General features: G+C 41.4%; 1 protein-coding gene and 2 non-coding genes across 6 annotated transcripts in view; all 3 read left to right on the top strand.

Moving 5' to 3' along the window:
* TNPO2 (transportin 2) overlaps positions 1 to 17,523 on the top strand; it is a 39,837-nt gene that overhangs the window by 6,198 nt on the left and 16,116 nt on the right. For all 4 annotated transcript variants that reach the window (XR_006416927.1, XM_044453541.1, XM_044453539.1 and 1 more), the window contains 14 exons: positions 19 to 94; positions 2,476 to 2,625; positions 3,425 to 3,531; positions 5,815 to 5,948; positions 6,323 to 6,404; positions 7,501 to 7,623; positions 9,218 to 9,336; positions 10,707 to 10,767; positions 12,568 to 12,736; positions 13,288 to 13,440; positions 13,562 to 13,787; positions 14,436 to 14,607; positions 16,927 to 17,013; positions 17,370 to 17,477. Coding sequence is in view for 3 of the 4 variants with exons in the window: in XM_044453541.1 (XP_044309476.1) it covers positions 19 to 94; positions 2,476 to 2,625; positions 3,425 to 3,531; positions 5,815 to 5,948; positions 6,323 to 6,404; positions 7,501 to 7,623; positions 9,218 to 9,336; positions 10,707 to 10,767; positions 12,568 to 12,736; positions 13,288 to 13,440; positions 13,562 to 13,787; positions 14,436 to 14,607; positions 16,927 to 17,013; positions 17,370 to 17,477 (1,767 nt within the window). In the remaining variant the exon portion in view is untranslated. The remainder of the gene's footprint in view (positions 1 to 18; positions 95 to 2,475; positions 2,626 to 3,424; positions 3,532 to 5,814; positions 5,949 to 6,322; positions 6,405 to 7,500; positions 7,624 to 9,217; positions 9,337 to 10,706; positions 10,768 to 12,567; positions 12,737 to 13,287; positions 13,441 to 13,561; positions 13,788 to 14,435; positions 14,608 to 16,926; positions 17,014 to 17,369; positions 17,478 to 17,523) is intronic.
* Positions 12,172 to 12,240, top strand: LOC123035678. Its single transcript, XR_006416997.1, has one exon. It is a non-coding gene; the product is annotated as a small nucleolar RNA SNORD41 (small nucleolar RNA).
* LOC123035681 lies at positions 14,176 to 14,246 on the top strand. Its single transcript, XR_006417000.1, has one exon. It is a non-coding gene; the product is annotated as a small nucleolar RNA SNORD41 (small nucleolar RNA).

Raw genomic sequence — 17,523 nt, 5'->3', positions numbered from 1 at the left:
TCTTAACAAATGTTACAGAAACTGAAACAGCTCAACCAATTCCCTGATTTCAATAACTACTTGATATTTGTCTTGACGCGTCTGAAATCTGAGGGTATGTCCATTCAATTTGCCATTATGATAGCTTGAGGAGTACATGTATATTGATTATGTAATATTAGTAACTTAAATGTTAACTTATTAAATGGTAAGTTGGTCCCAATGTCTATTTACCTTGGTGAAAGAAAATTCTAAAAAATGTTAGTGACAGATATGAATCCTCAGTAAGTGTAGATGGTATTGCCTGATTTAGCAAGCCGAAAGAGCTTCCCCTTCCCCTTTTTGGCAGACTCACTGTTTGGTCTGTTGTGTCTTCCAGGGAAGAAATGAGATAATTTTGTTGTTCAAGTTGGTTAGTGAAGAATAGGAGAAAGGGGATCCTCCAGAGTCAAAAGTTCTAACTTTCCATTTGCAAGCTGTTGATCTTCATCCTCTTTACAATGGAGGTTATAAAACTTTACAATGGAGGTTATAAGAGAGCAATGCAAGAGTTAAAAAACTGAGGTTTTCTGAGTTGGGGGTGTCTCTTGCTCAAAATCTAGATAAGGGCAAGAAATTCAAGCCCATTGTAAGCACAGAAATAGCGGGCAAAAGTCCCTGTAGATAAGAGTGCTCTGTAACTATGATAGCCAGAGAGTGCTACTAGATTTCATGCCCAATCAACTGACATTCTTTGGCTGGCCTTTGCGCATTGGGACCTTCTCTACCTCTACAGCCTCATACCCCCATAAAATGTGCTCTGCAAGGCCTCCATAAGAGCTAGTTTTGAGGGTATATGAGAACTGCAGTGGGAGGGAATTCCCTCATCTTCTAGTTCGGTTGACAGAAATAGTTCCATCAGTGAAAGAACATAATTGGATTTCACCCATATATCACTAACCATCATTCGCCTATGCTAAACATTGGTATATTTGTCTTCTTCAGTATGAAGTGACAGGAAAAAATAGGCCTTTCTTTCTTTACCCCCCTTAAAATTGCACCAGTTCTGCTGTTCGGCTGAGATCAAAGCAGCTTTTCATTCTGCCTGGTGAAAGTTCTGTGTTAGAGAAAATTTACATATTCAGTCAGAGGATCATGTTTATTTTATGGTTACTGGGAGCCATAGAGTAGCAGCTATTCTTAAGATATTTTATGTTGTATTTGAAAAATTGTTTTAGTAAAAAACGAATGTACCTCCTGTGTCTCATTGTTTGAGGTCTAGGCAGTAGAACGTACCTCAGTCATTCTTAATTTTTTGAAGGCAGGGATTTGTTCACAGCTCTCCACAGCAGATGGGATGTCCCCAAGTGTTTAATTGTGCCAAGTTCCTGTTTTTCCTTTTATAAGTAAATAGTGGGGTTCTGTTTACCTCTTTCCCCTTTTCTTTCTTGAGAACTTAAGGTCACCATAATGTAAGCAGTTCCTATGCAGGTCTTCCAATGCAGTTCGTTTTGGCAAGTGGGAGGACATAGTAAACTCTAAGCATGCCTAGTATAAGTCATACCTAAGACCTCCCAGATGGAGATGAACAAATGAAGATGATCAAAAATCATCAGTTTGCAGTGAATGGAAACATTAATATGTATTCATATACAGTTCTAAAATGACAAATATTCATGAAAAATGCATGAGGACCTGTTCAGTTTAATTCAATTAAAGGAGCGAGTCCAAGGCGATCTTGCGAGTAAGCCGGTACCTTGCCGTGCAGCGGATTACTCACAAGGAGATTGTTTCCTCCGAGTTTGGACTCACTTGGAGAAAATTATCTCTGTGCGCACGCGCCCCTGCCTTGCCACACGCGTGCCTGCCCACTGGCCTGGCCTGGACCTCCTGCCTGCACCATCTTGGCAGCCAGTGCCCATCACTGGCACCAAGTTCGCAGTTTTTCACAATTTGCAGGTGCGTCAGGAACATAACCCCCGCAAATTTCAGGGGACTCCTGTATATCAAGATTCATATCAAACATCCTAAAATCTACAGTAGTGCAGTAGAAAGCTCTAAAATCTATGTCACAGTTGAGCATTGTGATCTTCCAGATAATGTTGGGTTACGCCCCATCAGCTCTGACAACTTCCCATGAATGTTCCATTGCATTATATGACCAAACGCTTGTCACTCTGTTTATTTTGGTGGCTTAGTTGAGGCTCATTCCAACTCAGACTTATTAACAAGCTTCCTTCAGTTATAGCAAGGCCTGGTACTTTGGTCCCATTAGATCTTTCAAGCAATGGAAGTAGTTCATGAGGAGAATTCCCTAGAATGTGTGTTACTCCCTGGGATTTTAGGACATACACTACCACTTCAGCTTAGTCAAAAACACTTTTTGGTGATCCTCTTTTTTTTTTTAAACTATGGCTCAGGTCGTCATTATCCCTCTGTTTTCTGTATCTTCTGTGGTGTACAGTATAACAGGTCTTGCAGAATTCATTTCTACTCCAAAACAATCTCTCTAAATAGATGAACCAACTCGTTCTCTGAGCGGTCTGATCCTGAAGAACAATGTGAAGGCTCATTACCAGAGTTTCCCTCAGCCTGTTGCTGAGTTCATTAAGCAAGAATGTCTTAACAACATTGGAGATGCTTCTTCTCTTATCAGAGCTACCATTGGTGAGTGCTAGGGAAAGGATGGGTGGAGCATGTCTCTGGATCTCAACAATGAAGCTAAATTTCTATTTTTAAGCAGCATGTCTAGAGTTAGGCAACCTAGTGCCCTCCAGATATGGCCACACTGGCTAGGGGTAATGGGAGAAATAGTCCACATTTTTAATAGCAGTTGCTGTTCTAACTTGCAGTTAAATCAGAAACCAAGGAAGTAGAAATCAGTTTACCCTTACACCATGTTCAGGTGCATGTATAAATATTAGGTAATCATGCTTCTAGTGTTTGTGAAGCAGCCACAAGTTGTAAATCTCATATAGCCACCATAGAACCAAGATAATGAAAAGGTCATGTAGGATGCCTCTTTCATGGCAAATATGTTTACGGTTCATATAAGGTGCTAGGTGTGATTCTTTTTCATCTTTCTTTTGACTTTCCCAAAACCAAGTAAGCAAAATCCACATATTGGATGAAGGATTTGCATAAATCATTCCAGTTTTCTAGAGATAGTGACTGGTCATGATACATATCAGTGCATTTAACAGTTCTGATATGTCCTCTTACTGTGTCAGTGCCTTAGTAAGTTGGGTACACCAGATGCTTTTCTCTTACTGAAAAGGAAATTTCAGAATAATTCATAACTCTGAATTGCTTTGGAGGCTGCTCTCAACTCCATGCAGAACTTTGCTACATTTAGGGTCTGGAATATTAAAGCATCTTTTCTCTTTGGCACTAAAAGTTCAGGAGAGAGAGTTGTTCAGTATAGAAAGTTAAATGAGCTCATGTGGCGTGTTCCTTCTTTTTGCAGGTATTCTTATAACAACCATTGCTTCAAAAGGGGAGCTGCAAATGTGGCCAGAGCTCCTGCCCCAGCTCTGCAATCTACTCAATTCTGAGGATTACAACACATGTGAAGTGAGTAGGAAACTGCATAGGTTAGTTGAAAGCCTGATTGCAGTGCCAGGCAAGATAATGCAATCATGATAGTGGAAATTATAATGTTTGGCATGGAAATAGTGCTTGGTGGTCTAGTGTCAGAAGAGAAGCCATGGGAAGTGTGTCCTAGATTTTTTCAAATATGGTTGATGGTAGCACAGCAGTGTGTTCTGCACGTCAATAAATTAATGTGACTTAGTTGCCTAATGCTGTGCCTTTCTATACAGATGTTACCCTCTGCTAAGTTCAGTGGGGCATACTGGTGTGTTGTATTGCAGCCTTAGGAGATGAAATTATTATTTCAAAAAAACAAAAATCCCAACAATTTATTTCTAAGTGGTTGTTCACTTAACCTGATGAGGATTGAGTTGTCATGTGGCAAAAGTATATTCTTGCTGTGTGCTATAGAATCCAAATAGTGATGCTGTTTCACTGGTACAGGTACATCCAGTTTTCCATCAACCCAATATGAAGCGTAAATTAAACTATATCAGTAGGATGGGATGTGTGATAACTGAGGGGGTTTTTTGGGTGAGATACTGTTTTAGTGAGAGTGAAGGAATCAGGAGCATTTAGGAATATTAGAAGCCATGAAAACAACAAAAGTAGACCTTCCAACCTAAAGGCCCTGCTTTTTAATGCCAGAACAGTTGCTGGGAAAATTTCAGTCATCCAAGATCAGAGTCTGGATGAAAATGCTGACCTTCTTGTATCATAGAGAATTGGCTGAGAGAAAAGAAGAGAGTTGATAGCTAGCTTTGTCCTTTAGGTTATCCCGAAGTACAGCAGGCTGACGGTGAGAGTGGGCATGGTGATGGACGGGCAGCATTCTATAAAAATGCCATCTCACTGACCAGATGCATCATGCAGCAGTCAACCAATTTGGAAGAAACCTTTCTTTGCTCCAACAAAGAAATATTGAGCTACCAAAATTTAATTCTTGGTCAAAGTGATCAAGAGGCTATTAGTCTGGTCATTCCACCTATATTTGGATGATACTGATTTTCTGGTCCCATTTCAGTCTCATTCAGATCATTATCAGTTAAGTTTGATAATGGACTGGCTGAGATGAACAAATGGAACTTAAATCCAGAAAAGACAGAAGTCTTCTTGGTTATTAGAAAGCCTACCTTGGACACCAGGAGTCAACTAGTTTTGGGTGAAGTTATGCTCCCCTTGAAAGATCAGGTTCATCAGTGGGGAATGCTACTGGGTTCTACACTGCCTTTGGCTCATTAGCCAGTAAGAACGGTATTTTCTTAACTGTTGTTTTGTGTGCAAGCTGCAACTGGTCCTGTCAGTTTGATCTGAGAATTATCCATGTTGTATTACAGACTATTGCACTACAGTCTACTTGAGGCCACTCTTGAAAAACTACATATGGTTCAAAATGTGGCAGCTAGGCTACTAATCCGGGCATCTCTCAAATACAGAAATATCTCTGCTGGTTGTCAATTGTTTTCCAGGCCTTTCTCATTATAAACATGTTCAGTTACTAAGATCAGCTGAAGACCCCCCTGCTTGCAGAGGCCTGCTTGGCAGGCTCTTTGGAAGGGGCCTTTTCTTGTGTTACTCCTAAGCTCTGGAACATAACTTCTTTTAGAGTGATGACTTGTCTCCATTTTCTGTGAATTTAAGAAGGGGATGAAGACACTTCTTTAAACATGGCTTTTAAAGATTATTACTATAATGTTTAAAGTTTTAATGATTATTAAATATGATTATATCATTTTAATATTTTATAATAATACAGTTGTATTAATTATTACTATAATGTTTAATGTTTTAATTGTGCTCAGTGTGTCTTACTATGTTTACATTTGAATATTGTTTTTAGCTTCTAAATTTTTGAAGCCATATTTGGCTGTCTTCAAAAAGGCAATATAAAAATACCATGAATAAGTAATAAAGTAGGAGTTTTTCTCTTTTAAAATCCTGTTGCTAATTATTTTATTAGCATCCCTAGTTATTTGGGCAGTTAGCTGACACATATCCGGCTCTTGCGTGGGATGCCTGGCTAAGCATAGGAGGACGACACGTTCTTTTAAACTGGCAGCTTGTCACTTAAATGGCTTTCTTTTGGCAAGATCTCAAACTGAAATTGAAATTTGGCAGATCTCAAACTGAAAACAGCTCATGCTAGAAGGACAATTTAAGTATTAAAATCAAGATGCCATTATGGGTTTTCCATTGAAGTTCAGATATCCTCTGCCTGTTCCTGAACCCCACATATTTGGTACTAACCATTGCTATGCTCTCTAGGGGGCTTTTGGTGCCTTACAGAAGATCTGTGAAGATTCTGCTGAGCTGCTGGACAGTGATGCTCTCAATCGACCCCTTAATGCCATGATCCCAAAGTTCCTTCAGTTTTTCAAGCACTGCAGTCCCAAGATAAGGTATTTACCTAGTTTGCTGCTGATTCCTGTCCTGTGTTCCATCCATTAGGCAAGATCATGCTTGTTGATCTTATATGTTTGGTGGATATAGAAAGATAGCAACAAAATGGTGATGAAATATAGTAATTTGAGATTGACTTTTTATCAGATTAAACCAAAAGCTGATTACTCATTCATTTCAAATATTTCAACAGTCCCAAAACTAGGTCATAAATGGATGCTAACTGAAACTTTAATCTATTAAGTTTGGGGTGTTTAGACTGCAAACTGGTGCTTGGTTATCCAGGGCTGCACTTCAGGTGGTAAGTTACTGGGGTGAATAGGAACAGCTATTTCAAATAGTTGTTTCATCTGTGTTCCTCCTTTTTCATTAGGTCACATGCCATTGCTTGTGTTAACCAGTTCATCATGGAAAGGGCCCAAGCCTTGATGGATAACATAGACACTTTCATTGAGGTGAGGTGGCTTTCCATGTGCCTGTGATTGTTCTTGAAAGTTAAGGCAGCAGAGGGCCATTTTTTCAGATTCAGATTGTATTAAAGTATAATTCTCACTTCAGCTGACCTGCCAAGGAATCCTTTACCATCTACCACAGAATCACTTTGTGTTTATCACAGAACCTGGGTCACGCTCTGGATGTACGTTAGTTCACTGATAGCAGTGATGACATGTACTAAGGCACAGAATGTTTGTATTCTACAATACGTTCCATGCTCTCTTGCTGCTACACAGTGATGGGAATGAGTAGCCAAACAGCCTTTCAGGGAAATTTACTATTTGAACTATTGTTCAAGATTGCCATGATACTCCACGTTGTGAACTCGTGACTGTCTTTTCCATGTAACTTTTCCCTTATCAGACACCTCTGTCCTATAATTTTGAGGAATTCCAGCTCTTAAAGCTTTTGTCCATTGTTTGATCAGATCTCTTAAAAAGGAAAGATAAGGATTTTTTTAAAGAATTGCATCCTTAGCTTTCTCTGTCTCAGTGATTTCTTTTTACTGCAGTAACATATCCATGGCCAGAGGCAGCCTTAGGAAATACAGAGAGAAAGGTATTTGGTTCTGAACACCAGCATACTTCTTTACTCCAGGCTTAGAGAAATGTAGTATGTACTGATTGTTTTGTGTTACCTCTGCACTTGAAAATGTACAGGCAATATCTGTGGAAAACCTCCAGTGTGTATAGGATAGGACTGGTAGGTCTTGAATACCTGTCCCTCCATTATGCCTTCCTTTTCCTCCTCCTCTGTGCACTTGTTGTCCTCCTGCTAACTGTGCCACTTTGTCATTATACCTCTACTTCCGAAAAATACAAAGCTTTGCAAAGAACTGCAGTTTGTTTATAAAATAAGTACCGTTGTATATTTGCTGTCAGAGGGATCCGAGCATAATGCATCTCCACATGGGAGTAGATGTTCTCTGTCCAAGTTGCAACAATTCTGGAAAAGCCACTTGTGTTGTATGAGGGCTAGTTTGGGCTAGTTGAATTTTGTGGGATTCTTGGCCTAAGGATTTTTTTTAAAGTGAACATTAATTCCTCCTCTTGGCAGCATTTGTTTGCCCTGGCAGTTGATGAAGACCCTGAAGTTCGAAAGAATGTTTGCCGAGCATTGGTGATGCTTCTAGAAGTGCGAATTGACCGACTGATCCCTCATATGCATAGTATCATTCAGGTAGTCACCTTTTCTTTCCCAAACTAGGCCTCTAAAATCTTATCTTGACCTGTGTTTTGGAATACTGTAGTAGGCATTTATAGATCTCAGAAATATGGGCAAGATGTCTATAAACACCTATGTCAGCTTGCCTGTTCCACTGTTAATTTTTGCTGACCACTGTTTTTGTTTCTCCAGTCCTGACAGCCTTGTAGTTGAGAACTCTGTCTCAGAGCTGGCTGCCTTGGCTTCGTCTGTCTAGAGTTCACATGACACAGCAACCCCTTGGTGGGTAAATAGCCATGGTGGGTTGCCATGGCATCCATACTCAGCTCTCTTTCTACAGAATGACTAGTTTTTCAAAAGCAAACTACTCTGATGGCCCATGATTTGTTCTAGGAGGAATTGAATGTCATGTCATCTGAACCTAGGAGACTGATTTTATCATGTGTTGTAAGATGTGGTGAATGAGCCACTTAGCAAGAATCTTTGCCAGTTTTGCCTGTGCTGTTGCCAGTGACCACTGTTCCCTTGCTGCCCAAGTGAGCTTTGATGCAATTGTGGCCTGCTTTTACAATTTTTGGGTAGGGGAGCAACAGAAATTTGTGCAATTGAGATCATACTTTAAACAAACAATCAGACTTGTGCAAGTGTGCAATCATGGCTGCCTGCAGTATGGAGTCTTGTTTTGCCAGTGTTTTTGTTCATGTCTGGTCAGGGTTCAGTAGCCAAATTCCATGGCATTGGGAGAGTGAGCTTCCATATAGGTTAATTACCAGTTGGTGAGCTGCAAATTGGGAAGAAAAGTGATGAAGCTGAAAGGGGCTGTTGTGCATATCCCTCCCTTAGTAGTATAAGGCTGTAGTTTTTAAGTATTGCCCTGACAGTTCCCAGTGCCCTCTACCATTTCCACACTTCCCTCACCCTCTAGGTAACTCCTAGAATGAGAGATCTGCATTGCGTCCCCTTTTCACAAACACTTTTTTGGGCAATTTTCTAAAATTAAAAATAATAAGCAAGTCATGGTCACTCCAATGTGCTGCTTAGGTGACTGTCACTGCCAGCAGCATGAGGCTCTGGAAAAAAAATTGAGAACCTCAACAGGATCATAATTGCAGCAGAGAGTTGGGGAACAAAACGTGCTCTGCTGTGCAGGATCCTGGAATACTGGCTGGAGGACCAGAGGAGAATAACCCACAGTAAGCCCAGTCATCTACTGGGTATACCGCTTCTTGTTCTGTGAACAAACCATACTGCATAGGTTATTTTCAGGGTGGGTTACTGTGTCACATGAGCTTACCTTATACTCCAGCACTTCTGTGAAAACTCACTGAGGGGAAAAAGAGCTGATGTGGCATTCTTCATCTTTTGCTCCCATCCTGTGGTAGTGGGTCACTGCTGTTCCAGTGAACATCCTTACAGTACAACTAATGCTTTGGATGGTTCATCCCCATGGACTGATGCTGTTAATACAGCATGTCACAGCAAAATAGTGCGAGCTCTTGCTGGTAAACTTGTTTCATCATTCAGTGAGGTAAGCAAAGAAGCAATGTGAAGCAAAGAAAGTAGCTGTCGGAGTCAATGTTTTGTGTTGCTGTTCTTTTCTGTTCCTCAGTACATGTTGCAGAGGACCCAGGACAGTGATGAGAATGTGGCATTGGAAGCATGCGAATTCTGGCTGACACTGGCTGAACAACCCATCTGCAAGGAGGTGCTCTCTTCACACCTAGTGCAGTGAGTAGCTGGGCATGCACAGGGATGTGTCCTTGTTTTGAGATGCATATTAGGAAGGCTTATTTTCAGGTGATGTCTCATATTTTCATGGACAACAATTACATTTATTCATGTACAAAAATCTACATTTATTCAAATGCAGTCATGTCTTCTTCTGGAACATCGTTATAACTCCAAACCCCAAATTGTGTTGCAATGGATGCACTAAATGCATCCGTCTGGCTGATGATCTTAATCGGGGCTTATTTTTGGGATAGGGCTTATGTTATGAGCATCCTGAAAAATCATGCAAGGGATTATTTTCTGGTTAGGTTTTATTTTCAGGGAAACAGGGTAGTTAAAGAAGAGCCACCTATCATGACTTTAAAGCACATTTGCCACATAGAGAGACTGTATGGGGGGAGAAGCTTATTCAGAAATTTGGATCCCAAGTAGGTTAGGGCTTTAAAAGAAAACACGAGTTCCTTGCATTGAACTCAGAAGCGAAGTGGCAGCCAGTTCAGAACATTATGACTCCATCTAGCTGTACTAGTTGTAGTTCTGACTGCTGCAGTTTGCAGTAGCTAAAATTTCGGAGTAGTCTTCAAGGTCAATTCTGCATACAGTCCAGTTGGGAGATTACTAGAGTGTGAACCACTGTGGGCAGACAAAAGGGAGTGTCAGTGACTGAACAATAGCAATGGATCCAAAGAGGGTTTCTTAAAGAATAAATGTGCAATCTCCTTATCCAAAGCAGCTGACCCCACCACCTCCCAGAAAGGTATTGCCTACCCCTTGGGCCACCTAATCGATCTCATCCCCCTCTGTGTGAGTTAGTAGCTGACATGGTTGGGCACACTTTATACATTCCCACACTGTATCAGTTGACATTAAATCCACATGACCAGAGTAGGTTGTGCTGTTGGCACCTCTGCTGAATTGTAGAATAAGACCAGAGTGCTCTCTTCGGAGTTGGGATGAAAAAGGGAATTCTAACATGGGAGAGCTTAGGGGAGACTGTGGGCTGTTGAAGAGTTGCTTTTCATACTTGCTATACGTCTTCAATCGACTGCCTTTTATGTTGATAGACAGTAAGTAGAATGTTTACCAGCTGGCTGCAACCTTCTGGGTGTTCATTTGATTGTGGGATATCATGTATTGTTGGATGTCTGTTTGCCTGGCAGTGCAGACCCTAAAGTGAAGCAATGCCTACTATGCTTGCTTACTGCAAGGTTTGATTGATTGGGACAGGGGGTGAAACTATCAGAATGTCAACCTCAAAATCTTGTTCTTGTTTGGTAATGGTTTTTTGCAATATCTGATGTGATCTATGTCATTTTCACTCTAGGCTCTAGTTCTTGACTCATCTTTGTCCTACTTCCTTTTGACAGATTGATTCCAATATTGGTGAATGGAATGAAATATTCTGAAATTGACATCATATTGTTAAAGGTATATTTCTAGTCTTCCTAGTAGCTTGGGAGAGTTAAAGTGCTTGGTATCTAGACAATATCCCTTTTCTGAATTTGTATTCCTCACAACTTCTTGTCTAAGTATAACTATTTAAACAGCTTCTTTGCTGTACTACCTTGGAACTCATTCCTCTTTATGCCACTGTTACTACTGGCCATCCTTGCTGACTCAGAGGAAGGTACAATGGATGGCAGATCTACAGTGCTGAAGCAGTGCCCTTTGTTGTCACAACCAGGATGTTGTATAACCACTTTCCTGTCATAGAATCACAGAAAGGTAGAGTTGCAAGGGGCCATAAGGCCATCTGATACTTGGTTTATTCTTTAAGGCTGTTGGCCTCCAGCAAAAGCAGCACACATTTTTTCTTGCCCCTTTCCTATAAAACTGAGCAAGTAGGTATCCAAATATGTTAGTTTATTAAGGGCACAATCCTATGACTGGTAGATTTTGTCCAGCAAGCCATAGAAAAGGTGGAGACCTGTCCGTGACTTCAGAAAAGCTTTCCAAAGTCCCAGCAGGGATGTCACCTTTGGAGGGGCCCCCTCCTTGCCTCTTAGAGGCCAGATGAAGCCTTGGAATGTCCCCCCCCCCCAATTTTCAGGAGAAATCCTGGAGCTGGTGGGGGTTGAAGGGTGAGGCACAGCTACTTTCTGTCAAAATCAGGAGGTGCTTAACCCCCTCCCCTCGTGAAGAGGGGAAAATATTTAGAAAATAAAAATCTTCCATATAAATACTTTTTGAGAGTGCAGGGAACTCAGAGGTACTCTCCTGCACTTCCTAGGATGCCCATAACCTTCCAAGTTTCAAAAGTTACAGGCAGCCATATGGGATTGCACCCTTAACCATTCATACATGGTTGAACTCTCATAATTAATTGCCAATTCTGCTGTATCAAGCCTGGAGAGGTAGAAGCCATCCAGAGCTGGAGAGGTAGAAGCCATCTAGCACAGATGGAGCTAGAACCCAAACTTTTCTGAGTCACGTTGATGCTGATGTATGTTGATGGAGTTATTCCCTGTCCTTTTAAAAAAGTTGTTTCATAGGATTATGGACTAGATTAGTTGAGTTCAAACACCCACATTCTCAGCTGTTCTTTGTAATTTGATTCATATGTAATTATTGCCCTAAGTATGGTTTTTGTTGAATTGTGGGTTGTCATCATGTGCTAACCCTGCAGTATGGTTTAATTGAATTGTTAACCTCAAACAAATCTTGGCTAACAACAAAACATGAATTTTCTTTCTTGTTGTTTGCTGTTAAGGTATAACCTGTAACAACCCACTAAGAGCCCACATTCAACCATATTTTGAATAATCATTACATGAGAACCAGACTTCTGTTTTCTGGCAGCAGGAAAATTTAGATGGCCAAGCAGATGTGTTCATGGAAGTGATGCATATCCTTTGACCTGACCACAGTGATGGTTTATTGTATTCATACTGTCTGATCCATGAAAGCATGGCCTGAAGGATCCAGAGAGGCCTGAAGGTTTGCCTCTTTCTGTTAGGATTGAGTCACCATATTAGGTGGCTTTGATAACATGATTCACATCCTACCAGGAAGAAGAGGCTGAAAGTGAAAACACTGTTCATGGTCCAGCTTGTTCCTTGCATAAATATGCCCCCAGAGAGTAGCCATCCAGGTTTGGGAGAATAGTTAAGCCATTATATTGGATGCAGTGTTGAAGTATTGTACTGTTTTACAAGATGTCACTTTGCAAGGAGAGCAGAGCAGAGTCTATTAAAGGGGATTCCAGATGCACTTTCCTCTCAATTGCAGGGTGACGTGGAAGAGGATGAAGCCATCCCCGACAGTGAGCAGGATATTAAACCTCGTTTCCACAAATCACGCACAGTTACCCTGCAGCATGAAGAAGAACGGTTGCAGGATGATGAAGAAGGAGAGGATGAGGATGATGACGATGACACACTCTCTGACTGGAATCTGAGTGCGTGCATTAACGTTCTGCACTCTGGGAACTGATAGGAGCCAAGTATCAGTTGTCAGGAGCCAGCTGTGTGGGTCTGTAGACAGGTAGTATCTTGACAGCATCTCCAGGAACAAGTGGAGAGTGTCCCATTCTTGGCCCTTTTCAGTAGACTTTGACCATTGTAGCTGGAGTCCAGTGTGTGAAATACCTTCACGCTTTCCCTACTCAACTGATTTTCTCTAGTACAGCAGGAAAGAGCTAGATGTAGGAAATAAGTTTTGTTTTCCTTGTGTACCAGTTGGTGCTTTTTTTGTGTGACCTAACCCTGAACAATTGGTGTTGCATAGTCTTCAGGGGCAGTGGGGATGAGATACAGGCCACCTGTGCTTACGTAGTGGCCCATTGGGCGTTTTTGGCTCATGGAGGTGCAGGGGTTGTGGACCTCATCGTTCCCTCCACTAGTGCCTTGCAGATTTATTCTAAATCATGCTGCTTTTTCTATGAAAGGGTCTCTGCCTTCAGAGCTTCCTCCATGCTATTTGTGCCTCATGGTCACATCTTTCTTACAGGGAAGTGCTCTGCTGCAGCCCTTGATGTCTTGGCCAATGTCTTCCGAGATGAGCTCCTTCCGCATCTGCTCCCACTGCTCAAAGGACTGCTCTTCCACCCTGAGTGGGTCATCAAGGAGTCAGGAATCCTAGTCCTAGGGGCCATCGCTGAAGGTGAATCCTAACTGTGGGTTTGACTCTGCTGAGAAGTGGAGGACCAGCTATCACTGGCAGTCTCAATGGGTTCCTCTAAGATGCCCTGGTAGGGTGCTGAGTGTATCTTCTACATTTCTAGGCTGTATGCAGGGCATGGTTCCTTACCTCCCCGAACTGATTCCCCACTTGATCCAATGTCTCTCTGACAAGAAGGCCCTAGTGCGCTCCATTGCCTGCTGGACACTGAGCCGTTATGCCCACTGGGTTGTGAGCCAGCCTCCAGACATGTATCTCAAGCCTCTGATGACAGAGCTGCTCAAGCGGATTCTTGACAGCAACAAGAGAGTGCAGGAAGCTGCTTGCAGGTAAGCTGCTCATGACATGGCTTCTGCTTACCAACTTCTTAACCAAATGTCGGGGATTAGGGTTGGCTTTATAACTCATTGGCCCCCAAATATCTCCCTTTTGAAGGTTCCTTTCTGCATATGGTTTAGTGTGCTTCAGCTTGGAAATGCTAGCTCCCCAAAGGCTGTTGCTTTTGCAGAATGGTATCCCATGATCATTATGCATTGTGGTAGGGCAGCGCCAAGCAGTGAAGTTGTGACTAATTAGAAACGGTGTGATACAGGGAAATTTAAGAGTAGGGGATTTGCAGTTGCACTTTCAGGTGTTGTTTCTAAACTGGAATCAAATCAGATTCTTTTGTCTTTGAGCTACAGTTCTGTTCTGTGTCCTGCACTTAGTGGGTTTTCTTTGGATGTGATGAAGAACTTGAAGCTTGATCTCTACTGTGATGGGTCATGTATTCATACTGTCTGATCCAGAGAAATGCCTTGATACCTCAGATCAAAGATGAGGTTTAAGCTTGCAGCCGACTTTTGTGAAATGAAACTGATCTCTTTCATTTCTGGGGTATTAGAAGTCAGCTAGATGTTGTGGGTTTCATTCTCCATGCTTTCTGGTGCTGTTTTCCCTTTGGACTGCGCTAACTATTTCTTCACCTTTAATTTCAGTGCATTTGCCACCCTTGAGGAGGAAGCCTGCACGGAACTGGTCCCGTATCTCAGTTTCATTCTGGATACTTTGGTTTTTGCATTTGGAAAATACCAGCACAAGAATCTCTTAATCCTATATGATGCAATTGGCACCCTGGCTGATTCTGTTGGGCACCACCTCAATCAGCCGGTATGTGCATGCTTTCTGTTGGCAATGGCAGTGGAAATTGCAAACACTTAATCACCATAATTGTTTTTATCTCCTCCTCACTTACTGGGTGAAATATTTCTGGTATAATTTTGAATTCTAACTCTTGGATATAGGGAAAACTAGGATGCAGTTTTCTTTTGTTCTTGTTTAAGTGTGGTATTGTGATATGAAACTCCTTTTCTTTAAGGCTGAGCTATCTAAATTACATGTATATCACAAGTACTGTATTTTTCCATCTATAAGATGCCCCCATGTATAGGACACCCCCACTTTTCTTACCCAAAATTCACATATCACTATTTTAAACACTAAATAGAAGACATTTTTATTTAGTGATTAGGCAATGTTTACATACCAGTACTATTATATTATGCATCACACTTAGCTCTGAGCAAATCACTTTATTCCGTCTCTATTGCATCACTGGTTTCTTCTTCATCACTTTACGCTTGGTTGACACAAATAAGCCACTCCGGTGCTGCTCCAAAATCCACGCCTTAAGCCTCTGCTCCAAGTGTGGCCATTTTGCTGGTTTTCCTCTCAAGGCCTTCTTTTGTGGCATCTTAAGGAGTTGTTCTTCCTGTTTTCTCCCCTGATCATACACTCAGTGGGAGGAGGTCCAAACTGTCTCTCTGCAGCTCTATTTCCAAGCTCTTTTGCATAACTGATTACATCCAGTTTAAATTTTGCAGAGTAAGATATTCGTTTACCGGTACCAGTATTTTTTGTTTTTTGTATTTTTTGTTTTCTGGCATTTTTATGGTCGCAGAATGCTCTGACATTACCGCTCTCTGTTGCATCTGGGTACTGGCTGCATGCTCTCCTCAGCATCAGCTGACATTAGTTACATAAGGCCTCTGCAATCGGAAGTTTCGCTTGTGAGGCTAGTTCTCAGAGAGAAGCTATCGGCAGTTTCGCAACCACGGTTCTCCTGCCCCCCCCCCCCCCATGTATAAGATGCCCCTCTACTTTTAGGTAAATATCTTAAAGAAAAAGTATCATGTTATACACGGAAAAATACAGTAATCTCCCTCCATGATAACCTCTAATAGTGAGTTGTTCCTTGCTGCTGTGTCTTCAACCAGAAGAAGACAAGTAGTGGAGCTGGAAAAATGTCAGTGGTTCTTCAGGGCCTTGGGTAGAGTAGACTATATTTGGCTTGATGGGGGATGGGTAGTCCAACTCAATCTAAGACAGCTTGATATGTTTGTGTATGATAGTTGACTACGATCTAATACTCGCTGGTACCGTTTCTGGATAGCTGCTCACTTCACTTACTTCTGTTTTATGTTTCATATTTTTGTTTATAACTTAAAAAACAAGGATACTATGACATGAACTGTAACTTTCTGACACAAGGAACATGAGTTATTTCTTTAGTGTCAGTATTGTTCAGCTGAAAGTGCCTGCATTTGCTGGGTATCATGTTATCAAGCAAATTTGGCCTTTATTGTTTAGGTATAATACTGCAACTACCATCATAATACTCTGTTCATTGCCACATCTCAGACAGGATATTGTAGAACTGGAAAAGGTGTAGAAAGGGCAACCAAATTGGTTAAGGAGCTGAAAAAAATTACATTTGGGGCTCTTAAGCAAAGAGGTCTGGAGGGACATGATAGAGGTGTGTAAAAATATGCATGGTGTTAGAGTCCTCCCACGAAGCTGAATGGTGGGAGATTCAGACCTGAAAAATGGATATGGCATATCATTAAGCTATGGGATTCACTTCCGCAAGATGTTGAGACTGCCATCAACATAAGACAGATTTAAATGGAGAATAGACAAATTATGTATGCCAGCTGATGGGAACATGGTAGTGCTACTGCATTCATGACCATTGTGAGCTTCCAATAGGCATTTGTTTGACTACTGTGGGAAGTAGATTGCCAGAGCAGATAGGCCGTTGGGTAGATCTGTCATGGTACTTCTCATTATGATTTTCTTTATCATATTTGACTTCAGTGTCACTGTGTTTAATAAAGACTCAATCCTTTCTACTTGCTCGGGACAAGTACTCTTGGTGTGTGATTCATGTTTTGGTTTCTTTGAAATGAAACGAAGTGTGGTTGAGGCATTCACAAGTCTGGTAAACTTTATTCTTGTTCAGTAGTGTTCTAGAAATGCTGGCCTAAGTTTCTCAGAGCTCAGGAAAGGGATGACCAATTAAAATATGTGACATTCAAATCCTGAAGCAATGTGTGAAGTGCTTTTTTAGTTCTGAAGGTTTCTGGACTGATTTTATAGTTTACTGGCAGTTTAGAACTGAAATACGGTTAAATTTGGTCTCTTCTGTAGGAATATATCCAAAAACTGATGCCCCCCCTGATCCAGAAGTGGAACGAGCTGAAAGATGAAGACAAGGATCTCTTTCCCTTACTAGAAGTGAGTGACCAGCCATTATTAATTTGGGAGGACTGTATTATTTCAGTTGAAATTGCTAAGCTTGGCAGTGCATGAAGGCCATGCTTGCTTGACACTAAAGCATTTGTTTTTCAACTGTCTGATGAAGAGTGAGCTAAAGTGTTACTCCATTCGGCATCCTATGGGTCCTTTTGCTTTCAGGCAACATAGCCCTTGATAGACTGCTGAAAAGAAACCAAATGCCATGCTTGCTTCTTTTAGGGTTGAAATCAAAAGTCTTTGTTAAGTGGTTTCTATGATGATTAATCACAGGCAAGTGAAAGTGCTAGATGGTTCTCCACACAAGATTTTTGAGTAACTGTGCTTCCTTTTGGCAGTGCTTGTCATCAGTAGCAACTGCTCTCCAGAGTGGCTTCCTTCCGTATTGTGAACCTGTCTACCAGCGTTGTGTGACACTTGTGCAGAAGACCCTTGCCCAAGCCATGGTATGGTATACTAATGTCTGAAAAATTCGCCAGCTGTTATACTGTG

The sequence above is a fragment of the Varanus komodoensis genome, unplaced genomic scaffold (genome assembly GCF_004798865.1).
Source record: "Varanus komodoensis strain SLA01 unplaced genomic scaffold, ASM479886v1 scaffold7_1, whole genome shotgun sequence".
Classification (NCBI taxonomy): domain Eukaryota; kingdom Metazoa; phylum Chordata; class Lepidosauria; order Squamata; family Varanidae; genus Varanus; species Varanus komodoensis.
This window is presented reverse-complemented; position numbering and strand designations above follow the sequence as displayed.